The sequence below is a fragment of the Tetrao urogallus genome (genome assembly GCF_951394365.1).
Source record: "Tetrao urogallus genome assembly, chromosome: 13".
Lineage (NCBI taxonomy): Eukaryota > Metazoa > Chordata > Aves > Galliformes > Phasianidae > Tetrao > Tetrao urogallus.
This window is the reverse complement of record NC_136826.1, coordinates 17,014,167-17,027,718: the sequence shown is the minus strand read 5'-3', so window position 1 is coordinate 17,027,718 and position 13,552 is coordinate 17,014,167. Positions and strand designations below refer to the sequence as shown.

The following is a 13,552-nucleotide window of genomic DNA, read 5'->3' as shown; positions in this document are numbered from 1 at the left end:
CGGCAGCGAGGTGAGGAAAGGGAGGGTTGCAGAGGAAGGGAGATTTAGGTGCGGTCCCTGCCTGGTTTCACCTTCTTTCTCACCGCATGGGGCAGAAAGGAGAGTGGTTTTGGGGCTGTGGGCCGTGTGTGCCCCGTGGGTCAGTATGGGTCAGGCAGCCCGAGGGACTGGCAGCTGCCTCCTGGACCTGTAAGCCCTCGGTGCTCGAGGAAAAGATAATTTAGGGCAAGATCCCAAATGGCAATTTAAGGTTTGTCATTAGGATGCAGCTCTAGGTGACTTGTTGCTGAGAAGCAGCAGTGGCTCCGTGTCCTGCAGACAGCAGGTGAGGGATGCTCATGATCATGCATGGTTGTCTCTTTGTCCCCTGGGCAATGATTTGGCCCCATAATCTCACCTTGAGCCACATGGGAGGGAAATGATGGGGAGACACCCGGGACACCCCTTCCAGAAGCTCCTTTCCCTCTGTTCTGTTCCCAGAATCCCCCAGAAAAGCTGGAAGATGAGGAACAGTGCTCTGTGCCATCCTGGCAGCTGTGGGATAAGAGAGGTGGGAAGCACCCTATAAATCACTGCAGGGTAAGAGGAAAGCAATGGCAGCCCCAGCACTGCAGAAACGCCTGTGGGATGGCTCTGAGATCAGGCTGGTGTTTGGGGCATGCAGATGGGGCTGATGGAGGTGTGGGTGTCTTGGGGTTTTGGATGGGAATGCTTGGCATGAGGTTGAGAAGGGATGGGATGGGAGCTGGGAGCTGTGCCCTGGGTAAGGCCAGTCCAAGTGGGTGAGGCTGGGGGAACACATCCCCACTGCCATTGCTGGCACCTCCACCATCCCAGCCCCATCCCATTCCACACAGGGCTGGGGTCTCCTCCCATCCTCATCCCCAGCACAGGGCTGTTTCTCAATGGGGACATCCCCTCTCATCCTGCCTGCTCCCTATGGCAACTCCAAGGGGAAAATCCATCCCCAGACAATATTTTGGGACAAAACAAGCAGTGTGTCACAGATGGGTGCTTTGCACCTGGCCCCACAGCCACGTCCTTGAGCGGAGCTGTGGCTTTCCGTGACAAACTCTTCCCATCCTTCCATCACCTTGGTCACTGCTCACCCCTGCTCATGTCCCCACAACTTGGAGCAAGACAACGTGGGGTCCCTGCTCACACAGGGGAGCTGTCACACCGCTCAGTGCAAGGAATTATAAGGGATATCACCCCGTGCTGGGAGAGAAAGGGCAGAGCCAGGTCTGGGAGAGATGGGCAGAGAGCAGACAGCCGTGCTGCTGGCACCGCTCCCCACTGCATGGACGTGACTCCCTTCCAGTCGTCCCTGCCTGGGAATCTCCTGGAGCTGCAGGACTGTGTGCTCCCGGAAAGGCTGGAAAGGAACAATGTCACCAAGCAGATAGAGCTACGGTGAGGGGGCAGAGTGCAGGTTGGGGTCAGGGATGGGAAGGGACGCTCTGGGCGTTCAGATCACAGATTGGGCTGCAGTGGCAGCAGCCCAGGCACCGACGGAAGTTACATTCTTGGCACAGGCAGGTGCTGATGGATTGCTGGGTTTCACCGTTTCCAGCGACCAGGATGCAGCCCCAGATTCCTGTCCCAGGGATGGAAGAGTGGGCAGGATATGGGGTCCGATAAGAGGTTGCAGAAGGAATATGATCTGTAATATCAAAAGAGGATCCAGAAATGAAACCGAAGGGCACCTGGTGCTCTGCTGCTGCCAAATGGTTTATGTGATCTGCAGACAAAGCCCCAGGAGGGTTTGTCTGAGAGCAAACAGCACTGCTATTTGCCATGAGTAATGCAGGGGCACTAGACAGGGAGTTGCTAGGAACCACCTGGCCGATGTGGGGAAGGAGCAAAGGAGCGGCCCCACCACTGCTCAGCATTTCTGAGGGCTCTGCAGAGCTGCACAGCGCCACTGCAGAGTATCAGCATCGCCTGCACTGGGATGGGTGATGCTGGAGAATGGCATCGGCATTGCATCCTGCCCGGGGTGCATTGTTGGGCACATCCACCCACCCCAAACATCCTCAGAAGCTGCTCCAGGGCAGCATCCTGCAGTGCAGATGGGGTGGGAAAGCCAGGCCTGACTCCTGGCATCAGAAGAATGCAGCTTGGGGTGTGCCAGGGACCCACGTGCAGGCAGAAAGCGCCAGTTGTTTCTCCGAACTGCTCACATCTCAGGGCTGGGGCGGGTAGAAATGACTCAGAACACGGTGCACGGTGTCTAATCTCTCCTGGGACTTTTTGTGTGTGTCTCTATGTGTGTGTGTGTGTGTGTGTGAGTGACTCACAGTGGCTTCTCAGGAATGCAGAGAATGGAGTGCGCCCTTCCCAGCACTCGCATGGGCAGAGGGCACAGTGACAACGAGGGACATGAGGGCTGTGATACCCATCTCTCCTCCTGTGTGCCCAGGGCACAGCCTCGCCACGTGGGCTCGCAGGCACACGCTGCTGGCTGGCACGTACCCAATGCAGTGGTCATGCCTGCCTGGAGCCAGGCCATGCTGACTCACGGTGCTGCACACCACGGCGGATCCCAGTCCCTCGGCCAAAGCAGAGGATGCTGTTGGGGATTCCGACCTCCTCCGTCCTTGTGGGCAAAAGTTCTTCCTTTAGCACCAAAGCTCTGGGTTATGGGGAAACACCTGGCCCTCCTGGGTGCAGTTGCTGCCCCAACCCCCCAAAAAAAGGGATGCAGCCCCACACTGAGCATCCCACCCACGGCTGTGGGAGCTCATGTACCCAGCTCTGAGCTCTCTCAGCACAGCCCCAGAGCAGAAATGCAACGTGGAGTAGGTCCCAAAGCGGGTCCCCCCCCCTCCTCCTCTCCCTGCAGTAAGTGGGGCAGCAAGGCGGCTCTCCTCTCCTGTTTCCCGTGTTGGAGGCAGCTCTGGATGGCTCGGATGGTGGAGCATTGTGGCTGTGCTCCCAAAATGCACCTGTGGAGTTGAATGGAGATGTGCATTTAGGCAGAGATGTGCATTTAGAGGGAACATGTATTTAAGGGGGGACGTGCATTTAGGGGGGCCCACTGCCAGAGGATGCTCCCACAGCCACTGCCTTTGCAGGGGCGATGCTAAAAGAGTTCAGCTCTGGGAGAAGCAGAGCAGCCTCCAGGCACGCAGTCCTTCCTAAATCACCTAATTACCCTGGTTGATTAAATGAAGCTCGGAGCAATTGCTTTGCAGGATGCTGTTGCTGGGTCAGCCTGGAGATGGGTTTACATACACTGAGTTGAGCAGGTTTTGGTGCCCAGCTTATCATCTCAGATGCCAAAATGGGAGGCTGAAGTAAACCCCAGACCTCCAGAGGTGATTGGACTCAGACACATATCCTCTCCACCTCACAATGGCTGCACTCAGGGCCTGACACTGCTCTTCCTCCCCGTCCCCCACCTCTCAGCTCAGGCATCCCTGCACCAGCGCAGCTCCTGGCGAGTCCCAGACAGGGCTAAATTTAACAACAGCAATTGAGCGTCACTCCACGGGGATGGCTGGTTCAGAACTGTCCCAGAAAAATCCTCCCTCAATCATTGCAGAGAAGAAACAGATGTACAGAGAGCTCCCGCGCAGCCTGAAGCTGCTGCCCATTGCTGGGATGCAGCACGCAGCACCACAGGGATCCCCATTGCCCAATCCCATCCCGTGGGGTCGGCAAGAGAGGGAGCAGCCGTGTGAGATGGAGCCATCCAGAGACAAAAATCCCCACTGCAGCCGCAGGGGAATGAAGGAGAAGGGCCGTCACCCCCACCAAAGCGACACAAAAAGCCGGAGCCTGAGTTTGTTTCATTTCCAGAAAACGAGAAGAGAGAATGAGAGGCAGGGGCAGAGAGAGAAACCCCGCTGAAAATCCCCGTGCTCTTGCTCTGACGGGGCTGGGCTGCAAATTTCCTTTCTGAGCACTGCAGCGTGTCCCTGAGCAGCCGCGGTGCTGGGGCTGTCCCAGCACAGCTGTGTGACACCACCACGGACGTCCCAGCCAGGGGAAGGGGAATTCAGCCGTCGCTTCTCGCCGTACTAAAAGCAGATCTCTCCATTGCAGCCTCAGCAGTGAACGATGGCCATGAGGGTGGTGGCACATAGATGTCCCCCTGAGCCACCACGGTAGCAGCCTGGAGCCTTCCATGGCCCATGCACCAAGGACACGTGCTTTTGGCAGAGGACCACGCTGTCTGGTGGAGATGGCCAGGTATGGTGCAGCAGTGGGGCACCCAGGGGGGGTCCCAGCATTTTGGAGGGGCTCTGCAAGAGGGGGCTTGCTGGGGGAAGATGGTTTTGTTGGATGCTCATTGCCTGGTGCAGGTCACACTGAGCGTTGGGTCACCCGGCCATGTGGGCTAGGAGGTGGCAGTTGCACTGGGAGGGACAGGAAGTATTTGAGACAGGGAACGGCTTTTGGGCTTGCACTCCCTGGGCTGAGTGAGACTGGTGCCTGGCAGTGGAGCCTTGATGGCTGCAGGCTGCACAGGTGCCACCCTCCATTCTGAGCTGGAGCACAGGGACCCCCAGTGCTGGCAGCACTGCTCCTTCCCCACCACAGGAGTAAGCTGAGTGCCCATCTCAGGCTACAGTGCACGCGCGTGGGGAAGGACGTGGCCATGTCATCAATGCTGGGGACAGTGGGGACTTTGGAGATGTTCAGGGGGGACCCAGCTGGCACCGGGGGGGCATGAGGGAAGGCCCTGCACGTAGGGATACAGAGCTAGCAGACATGCAGAGGAGCCCGACGCTGCCTGACATCAGTGTTGGTGTGGGATTTCCAAGATAGAATCTGCTAGAGGGCAGCCAGCTGTTCCATTGCCACAGCCATCCCTCTGCTCATCACCAGCCCTGCCCGGAGGATGGAGCCCCAGCGGAGACACGGTGCCCTTGGCCACTCAGTAGTCGGTGTAGGATCTGTCCGACAGTCTCACTAACAGCTACATCTGATTACTGGGTCACCAAAGGGCCACCACCATGCTGCACGCACAGGATCTGCGCTTGGACATGGGATGAATGGAGCTGCTGGGAGCATGGCGGGGGATGCCGAGCAGTGCTGCGGGGTTTGGCAACCCGAAGAGCACACGGGAACTTTGTGTTTGCAAGACAGTCAATAAACCTTCACAAAGTGCTGTCTCCTTTTCTTTGTGTTCATGAGAGCACGGTCACTGGGGGCATGGGGCTACTGCCACCCTACCCAGCCACCAATCCCTATCCTGGCGAGTCCCAGACAGGGCTAAATTTATACCCAACCCCTATCCAGCCCTCGGCACTGCATGCTCAGAGCTCAGCCAGACCTGCTGTGCCCTATGGAAAGCCGACGTTCGCTGTGACCCCCAGCTGTGAGCCCCACACTGCCGTGTCCACGCCACAGCCACGTGCCCCGCATCCACGCGGGTGCCCCGGAGATCAGGACCTGCGAGTGGGCGGGGCTACGTGGGGGTGGAGCAACGCGATGGGCGTGGTTACGAGGTGGGCGTGGTTACGAGGTGGGCGTGGTTACGACGTGGGCGGAACCACGTGATGAGGCGTAAAAGGGGGCGTGGCGGTGCGCATGCGTAGTGAGGCCGGCCCGGTGGCAGAGCGGAGCGGCGCCATGGCTGCGTCGGGCGGAGGTGGGCGGCGGTGTCAGGCTTCGTCCCACCGGGGCGGCTCCTCCTCCCGGTCCCATATCCCGGCGGCTGGGCGGTCCGGTTCGGCGTTCCCCTTGGGGTCTATGAGGCGCTATTTCCATTAGCGACGCCTCGGGCGGGCGGTGCGGCCTGCGCCTGTGCGCGCTGAGGAGCCGGGCCCAGAAGCCCGCCGCCTTCCCTCAGGGGCCCGGAGCGCGGGAGCGGCGGGGTGAGGCCTGGGCGGGGTGTGAGGGCGAGTCCTGCGAGGCGGGAGGCTTGGCGGCTCCGTCGTTCAGCTCCGTGCCTGCCCTCCCGCAGGAAAGAAGGAGGACGCCTTCAACGTGCTGGACCTGGCCGAGTACACCAAGAGCCGGCCGTGGTGGAAGAAGGTCTTTGCTCCCAGCTCCGGGTCGAGCGCCGAGAAGTACAACGTGGCCACGCAGCTGGTGATCGGAGGGGTGACGGGATGGTGAGTGGCAGTTCTGTGTGGTGAAGGCAGTCCTCGCTCTTCCAGCAGCGTTCTCCCTGAGGGGTGGCTGTGGGGTCTGTGCCAATGCCTCACTGGGAGCAGCTGGCCGTGCCTTGCACGCTGGTGCTGTGGGCACGCTGCCTGCTTGGGGCTCGGGGTGCTCTGGCTGGAGCTTGTGGCTCTGCTCACAGCATCTTGCTGTCACCGTCTTTATGTGACACAGAAATAAAAGTGTGTGATGGATTGTTCTGTCCTAGCATATCCAAGCTGGTGGCTTCTTCGGTAACTTCACCAAGTGTTTCTGTTCAAAAATGAGCAAGAGCAGCTTGCTGTGCTGTTTTGCTGTGCTGATGGGGGAACTGTGGTCAAAGCAAAGGCTGCTTTGTGTGACACAATATGCCCAGCTCTGCACTCAGGGTGCTGCCTGCTGGAGCTCTGGTGGCTACAGCAATGCTGAAAGTGTAAAACCATGTTTGAGACTAGTGTAACTTTGAACCATTGCATCAGAAATTTCTCATTTGAGAAATGAAAGTAAAAGTTGTTTGGGCAACGAAGAAGCTGTAGCCTTGTGATCTGCTTTCTGTGCTCTTCTGTGGAGCAGCAGCAGGCGTGCTGCCAGCTCTCCTTTTGAAGATGATCACAGAATTGTAGGGGCTGGAAGGGGTTCTGGAGATCTTTGAGTCCAACCCCCCTGCAAAGCAGGTCCCTACAGCAGGCTGCACAGGTAGGCATCCAGCTGGGTCTTGAATATCTCCAGAGGAGAATCCACAACCTCCCTGAGCAGCCTGTTCCAGTGCTCCGTTACCGTGAAGAAATTCCTTCACAAATGTTGCTACTCAAAAAAACAAAAAGCACCCTGCCAAAATCACGTGTTGATTTTGGTTAAATCACGTGTTTGCAGTTTGCTTTTGGGAGAGCACTGGTGTTGAAGAGAGAAGAGTCACAACTGTGGAAAGCCTGAAATGCCATAGTGAGGAGTAGAAAGTTGTAAAGCGTCCCACTTGGCTGGGCACAAATTCTTTCCCTTTTTCTCTGCTTGTGCTGTTAGTCAGGCTGTCTCTGAGCACTGAGCAATTGGCACCAAAGGCAGAATTGTCTGTGGGATGTGTTCTGAGGGATGTGAGTGGTGTCCTGTTCTCACTGGATCCTGGTTGGTTTGCAGGTGTACTGGATTCATCTTCCAGAAGGTTGGAAAGCTGGCAGCAACGGCGGTGGGAGGCGGTTTTTTCCTGCTTCAGGTGGGTGTGAAGGGTGGGCCAGGCCTCCTGGAAAGTGCTGGTGGTGAGGATGGGTTGTGTCTGATGGCTGCTTGTTGGGCCGTGTGGGGCATTCCCTGCTCTGCACAGCTCTGGATGCTGTGGGCACACGTTCCTTGGCAGCCCCATCCCCGCAGGTGCTGTAACCACAGCCTGTTAGAACTGGAGCTGTGCTGAGATGCTGCTTATGAAGTTAATTAGAACATTTACTTGTGTCTCTGACCTGAGGAGTCAGGCTAAAACAGATGAGGATCTTTGTAATGTGCCGAGGAGGAGGAGGAAACTCTGGTCCTTCTGGTTTCTAAGAACTCTGGAACTGAGGGGAACCTGTTGGATATCCTGAAATGCAGCTTGGAGCTCCCACAGGAGGCTCTCTCAGCAATCTTTGGTTGTTTGCTCCTGAGGAGCTCTATCTCGCTCCTCCTGTTCTGCTTGTTTTGCTGAAAGCCTGAAGCTTGCTCTGAGCCCGGAGAGCTTCACCCTTGAATCATCCTGACCAGATAAAATACTTAGGGAGGAACTGGCTATTAATAGCAGAGTCCACCCACAGCAGCAGGAGAGCTGCAGAGCGTCCCAGCAGCGGACGTGGCAGTTGTGAGGGGGAGGGGATGCCAGCTTTGTGGTAGAGGAGGGGCTGAAACGGGGTGAGCTGCAGCGTGCCCTCCTTCTAGAGGATTACTGAGGGAGGCAGATGCTGCAGGACAGTTAATACAGCCACACGAGTGATGCTTGGGCTGCTGTTTAAGCTTGTGTGCTCATCCTCTCTTGACCTCCTGGTCCAGGGTGTGAGAAGGGGTGGGTGGGTGAGCCAAGAGGGTTCTGTTCTGACAAAACTTCCAGTCTTTCATTCCACCTCTCGAAATTCTAGATTGCAAACCATACAGGATACATCAAAGTTGACTGGAAGCTCGTGGAACGCGACGTGAACAAAGCCAAGCAGCAGCTGAAATTTCACAGCAGCAGTAACAAAATGTCGCCAGAAGTGAAAAGCAAAGTGGATGAGGTGAGACAACTCTTTCAAGGTGTGTGCAGGTATCCTGCACAGCAGGGAGGGACAGCGAGAAATGGGATGGTTTCCTGGGTTCTTCTGTTACGCACGTGCAAAGGGGGAGTGCTTGTGTAAAAACAAAACTAGTGAGATGGCAAACAGTATTTGAGGCATGTCGGTGTGATGCCAGCTCACCGTGTGTTGTGGAAATTCCTTGGGGTTAAAAGAAAATGTGTTGGAGTTGCAGGGGTGGGGAGGGAAAACTAAGCAGGTCTAGCAGCAGAGTGGCCTGGTTGCACTGGGCTCTGCAGCACCGAGGTGCAGCATGCGTGTGCTGTCAGCAGCCCTTCTGCCATTGTCACAGTGTGCTGCCTGTGGCAGAGCCTCACATGTCTGATATGGGGTGCAAGTGGGCTCCAGCTGTGTGACAGCTGTTGGAGGGTCTGGGCTGTGCTGGGGCTGTGTCACAGCTCAGGAGCTGTGTGTACAGTGGGGAGCTTGGGGGGGGGACTTCACTGGGGCTGAGTGTTGCTCCAAGCATTACCCACCACAGAGAGCAGCCTGAGGTGCCTTACTGTGGGGAGGGTGGATGAGAGACTGCTGCTGTTGGGGGTAACACTCTTGGCTCTTCTCTCCCATGCTTAGGTGATCATATTTCTGAAGAAGAATGTTATCCTGACTGGAGGGTTTGCTGGAGGATTTCTGCTTGGAATGGCTTCCTAGGAACTACAGTCGACTCATCGTGCCCAGCCTCCCCTGTCCTCTTCTTCCTCTCATGTAGAAGTCTGTGGTAGTTTCCAGCAGGTTTGGCCTCTGCAGCCCCTACACTCGCAGGTCCCAGCCCTTATTTCTTACAACTCTGCTTTGGATTTCCAACTTTTACCTGTCTGGACTGTCTGGGTGCTGTATTGGCCTGAAAGCTTTTGACTTCAGTGTATCATAGTGATTCCTTTCCTCACTGAATATGCCTAGCCTCGAGTTGCTGGATGAGTTGCAGCCTCATAAACACGTAATGGCAGAGAAATCTCTATAACATGCTTCTTCCCCAGTGCCTGGGACCTGTATGTTTGTCTGCCAGTATATTTGTACACCAGCTGTCAGCTCTTCACTGCTATTTATCTTGCACTTTCTCTGCCCTGGTCTCTGGAAAGCCTGAGCTTCCATCTGTGCAGAACTGGTGTGTGAAGTGCAGGTGTGCTTGGCTGTCCTGGTGCGGCCGCAGAGGTGCTGAGGGACGGCGTGGGCTGTGCCCAGGGCAGGTGGGTAAGGAGCACATCCACACTCTGTGTGCTGGGGGTTCTCTCCCTTTCCCTGCCTCTGCACTGCACGTAGGTGGCTGTTTGGCTTTCCCTCTGCTGTTATTTATAGCCCTTACTGGAAGTGCAGCTCTGGTGCTGCTGATGGAAACTGAGCGCGGTGTTGTGGCACTCGGGGCCCTGCTGTGTTCTGAAAGTCTCCCAGCTTCCTGTTCCATACAGCACCTTGCTCAGCTGCTGGCTGCCAGCTTCTGAGGTGTGCTGAGGTGCTCTGTTCCTGTGGTGGGCTGGTCCCAGGCTGCTCCCCTGCCTGTGGCAGGCTGGCTGGCACGAGCAGTGCGTATTTCTGCTGTGCCACTTACTGTAAGCCACCTTGGGGCTCAGAGCAGTGTTTTGAGGTCTGCTGTGACCTCAGGCTGCTTCAATGTTGATGCTCTTAAAGCTGTAACTGCTTGGGGTGGGATTGCAGGTAGGAACTGCATCCCTGTTTAGGGTACGTCGCACTGATCCGGGTTCCTTTTTGCCAGCTCCATTGGAGTGGAAGGGGGAGGAGGAGGAATCTGGTTAGAACTGCTTTGAGCACCATCTCTGACCTTTCTGCTTACAAGAAGCAGGGTGCTTGTGCCTGAACAATAAAAACTGGGGGGAAAACCAGGGTATGGCTCCCCTGTATTAGTAGGCAGTTTCCATGCTCTTTGCCCTGGTTGTATTCCTCCTTTCTTTGAATTTACTGTTCCCCCTCCCAAAAAAGCTGCTTGCTTAATCCCCTTGTATATTTCTGCCAGCAGTAGCCTGGCGCAGGGCTCAGCTGTTCTTGGGGCAGTTGTGTGCAGAGCAGAACTCGAACCCTCAAGAAAAATGAAATCTATGTATCTTAGAGGTGTTCTGCAGTGGCCATGCTGGATTGGCGTTAGCACTTGGCACAGCGTGGGGACTTGAATGACCTTGGGGTGATGTCCTTCAGCAGGCACAAATAGGTGTTCTTCCCCAGAACGTTTTTGATGTGGGTCAGCTCAGCCTTCACAGGGAACAAGCTGGAGAGCAGTGATGTGTGTGAGTGACCAGGAGGTGCCCCAGCCCATCTCTTGTGCTGTGTGACGCCATTCTGAACATACGTGGCTGCTTCTGGTGTGGGTAGAAGGGGGGCTCGTCCCCAGAGAGCTGCTGAAAGAGCTGGGAGTGTGGGGTCAGCCTCCAGAGGTTTTGGGATGAGCACTGACAGCCATTAGCTTCGTTTCGCCTCTGATTGAAGTGTGATTGTGGCGATGCTTTGGTCTGGTTGGTGTTTTTCTCACACTGCAGGCAGTCAAGAAGCAGAAATTGGTATCTCTGCTTCTGGGGTGAAGGGAGGAGCAGCTGGGCTCGCATCCTTTTAATGATGACTTTTAGGAAAGCCATCAGGAGCTGCAGGAGTGAAGCGATGCAGCAAATAGGTCCTCAATAAATTCATGCTTGAGAGTGGAGTGACAAAAAAAACCAAAAAGCAGGTGTTTGTAGGAAACCTGCATAGCTGAACTGTGTGAATTAACACATCTGTGTTGCAGGATATCTCTTGCTCCTGCAGGGGAAGTGCTGCTTCCCCTCTGCCTGGTGTGTTGAGCAACCCAACTGGCTGCACTGTTCTTTACAAACCTTTCTCCAGGGACAGAATGAAGGTAAATCATTAACAGGCCTTAGGGCTGCCCTCCAGCCTCTGGTCAGGCACTGCCCAGGGTGGGAGGTGTTGCGTTCTGCTCCATGGGGTCCTCAGCTGCTGCTGCAGAGAGGAATGGCCCAGAGAGGGAGCCAGAGCATCTCAGCAACTGCTGCAAGGGGAAGAGGGCAGTTGAGGCAAATCCTGGTGGGTGTGAAGGTGGGCAGGGAGCAGCTGGGAGCTGGCAGATCTTTTCTGCTGTGCCACTGTGAGACTCGTGGCTGGTGGTGGTGGATGCTGTGTGCCCACACTGCGAGTTCTGGTGCCCCATCAGCCCCTGGGGATGCAGTTCTGTTACTGCAGGTGCCAAGGTGAGGTCCTTCCACCCCACCCCGCCAACCCACACGTCCCTTTTGTTCTGTGTCAGCCACTTCTGGCATCCATGCCAGCAAGGGAGGGTTTAAAGCACACTAGGCTTTTTAAAGTCTTTTTATATATTACATGTAAATGCTTGTTGAAGTGATATTTTATTAAACGGTTTTGCTTTAATTTCTGTGTGAGATCTGCTGACTCCTTGGGGACCTGCATGTCTTCATCTCACAGCTCACCCAGTTCGTTCCACCTGAGCAGAACTGGGCACAGAGACAGAGGTTTCCTTTCAGTGGGTGCAACAGAAGCCTGAACAACTGTTTGATGTACAGTAAATGATTTTCTTCCTGCTGCTCCTAGGGCAGGAGGGAAAAATGAGCCACTAGTGAAGTGTTTGAGCTGCTTCTCATCGTTGTCATCCTTTGCCTCTGCTTTCCAAGCACCTCCTGCCCCATCACCCCCATTCTGTCATTGTCATTTGTTAGCCCTGAATTAATCTGAGCCCGAGTCCCAGTTATAAAAATACCAAGCAGCTTCTATTTCAACCTGATGATATCACACATAGCCAAGCAGCCCAGCTTACAGCTGCTCTCAGTAAACAACCACACAGACTGCAGTTTGTTCCAGTCATTTATTTTGTGTTATGGTATTTCAGAGCAGCAGGTACAGATGGTTTGCCGTTCTAGGCTTCAATACACTCAACTATTGTGCCTAGACTACAGTGGTCTGTTTATAGAAGCTGTACTTTGTAGTTAATTATCACAGCACAAAAGTCCTTTACGGCTAGATCTAATGACAGAGTTAGGAGCCTAGTGGGTTCGAAGTCTGGTATTTCGGTGCCTGGGCCCTGCAATGGACTTGGCACCCACTGAGGTGCCTGGACTCCTGCTACAGTGGACGGAGAGACAGAGGCAGCTCTGAAGGGTGATGCAGGAACCTGACTACTGAGCTCTTCCTACAGGTCACAGGAAATTCTGCTGCGCAGGTGAGAGTTTCTGAAGAGCCATCTCTCCCTGGGGTCCAGACGCAGACGGATCGGGTTGTGTGTGAGTCTGAAGTGCTGTACTGACAGAGGGTGCCTACAACTGTGTGTTCAGAAGTGGCACCTAAATCGGTTCTTGGATCTAGCCCAGGGCTTTGTGATAGGCCTCTGGGTTCCAGCACAGCCAGATATGCTGGATTGGTAACGTATTGCTTAAAGGTCTTCAATTATACAGAAATTTATAAATTTTATATCAACAGTCAGGATTTCCAAACGAATATTGCTTTTTCTTTTTTCTTTTTCTTTTTTTTTTTTTTTTTTTTTAAAAAAAAAAAAAAAAAAGATCCTATTCCTGTAGCAATCCCTGAAATAATGTTCCTGTAACATCTTTATTGTCATGCAAATAGCAGCGTGTAGGCAATTCAAATAGAAAGTCATCTAAACTCTGTCCAGGGGGAAAGTGAGGCACTTAGGCAGAGTGACGCCTGGTCACCGTGAGCTATGCAAGACCTGGGACCAAACCCCAGACCTGATTCCCATTCTTGAGCTTGAACCCCTGGACAGGTGAATGTTGCCTGGAACTGCTGCCTGACGGCAGCAACACCTTTGCTGTGTCAAAATGGGCTTTGTTTTCATGTGTCACACTTACACTCATTCTTAAAAGCACATTTCCTGTACCTCCCCCTCCAGAAGCCACAGTAACTTGGTTCCAGCCCTCCATTTTGAGAGCAGGGATGGGTTAGAGTAAGGTAAGCATTCTAAACGCATCAGATTGATTTTTCACAGATACGGATGCAACGCGAGGACAACGTAGATGATGTTTTGGTACAGAAAATGAAGTCTGTCAACCAGGCCATCTCTTGGTACTGCTTTTTGGTGCGCGGGGTGGTGTGTTCTAGGAGCCCTCTGGCTTTCCAGAAAGTCTAGAGAAGGCTCACAAACACACACCTGGGCTCCGTAGGTGAGTCCGTGCTCTGGCACCTGCTGGAGCTGCTTTGTG

At 54.7% G+C, this 13,552-nt stretch overlaps 1 protein-coding gene across 1 annotated transcript; it reads left to right on the top strand.

The window, feature by feature from the left end:
- Nucleotides 1-4,189: 4,189 nt before the first annotated feature.
- FUNDC2 (FUN14 domain containing 2) lies at nt 4,190-9,131 on the top strand (the record flags this gene model as incomplete). The annotated part of the gene is made up of 7 exons (XM_079541845.1): nt 4,190-4,197; nt 5,362-5,517; nt 5,725-5,828; nt 5,918-6,068; nt 7,231-7,306; nt 8,193-8,327; nt 8,958-9,131. The coding sequence occupies 7 exons, from the start codon at nt 4,190-4,192 to the stop codon at nt 9,033-9,035; spliced, it is 708 nt and encodes a 235-aa protein (XP_079397971.1). The 3' UTR covers nt 9,036-9,131.
- Between the last annotated feature and the right edge of the window lie 4,421 nt (nt 9,132-13,552).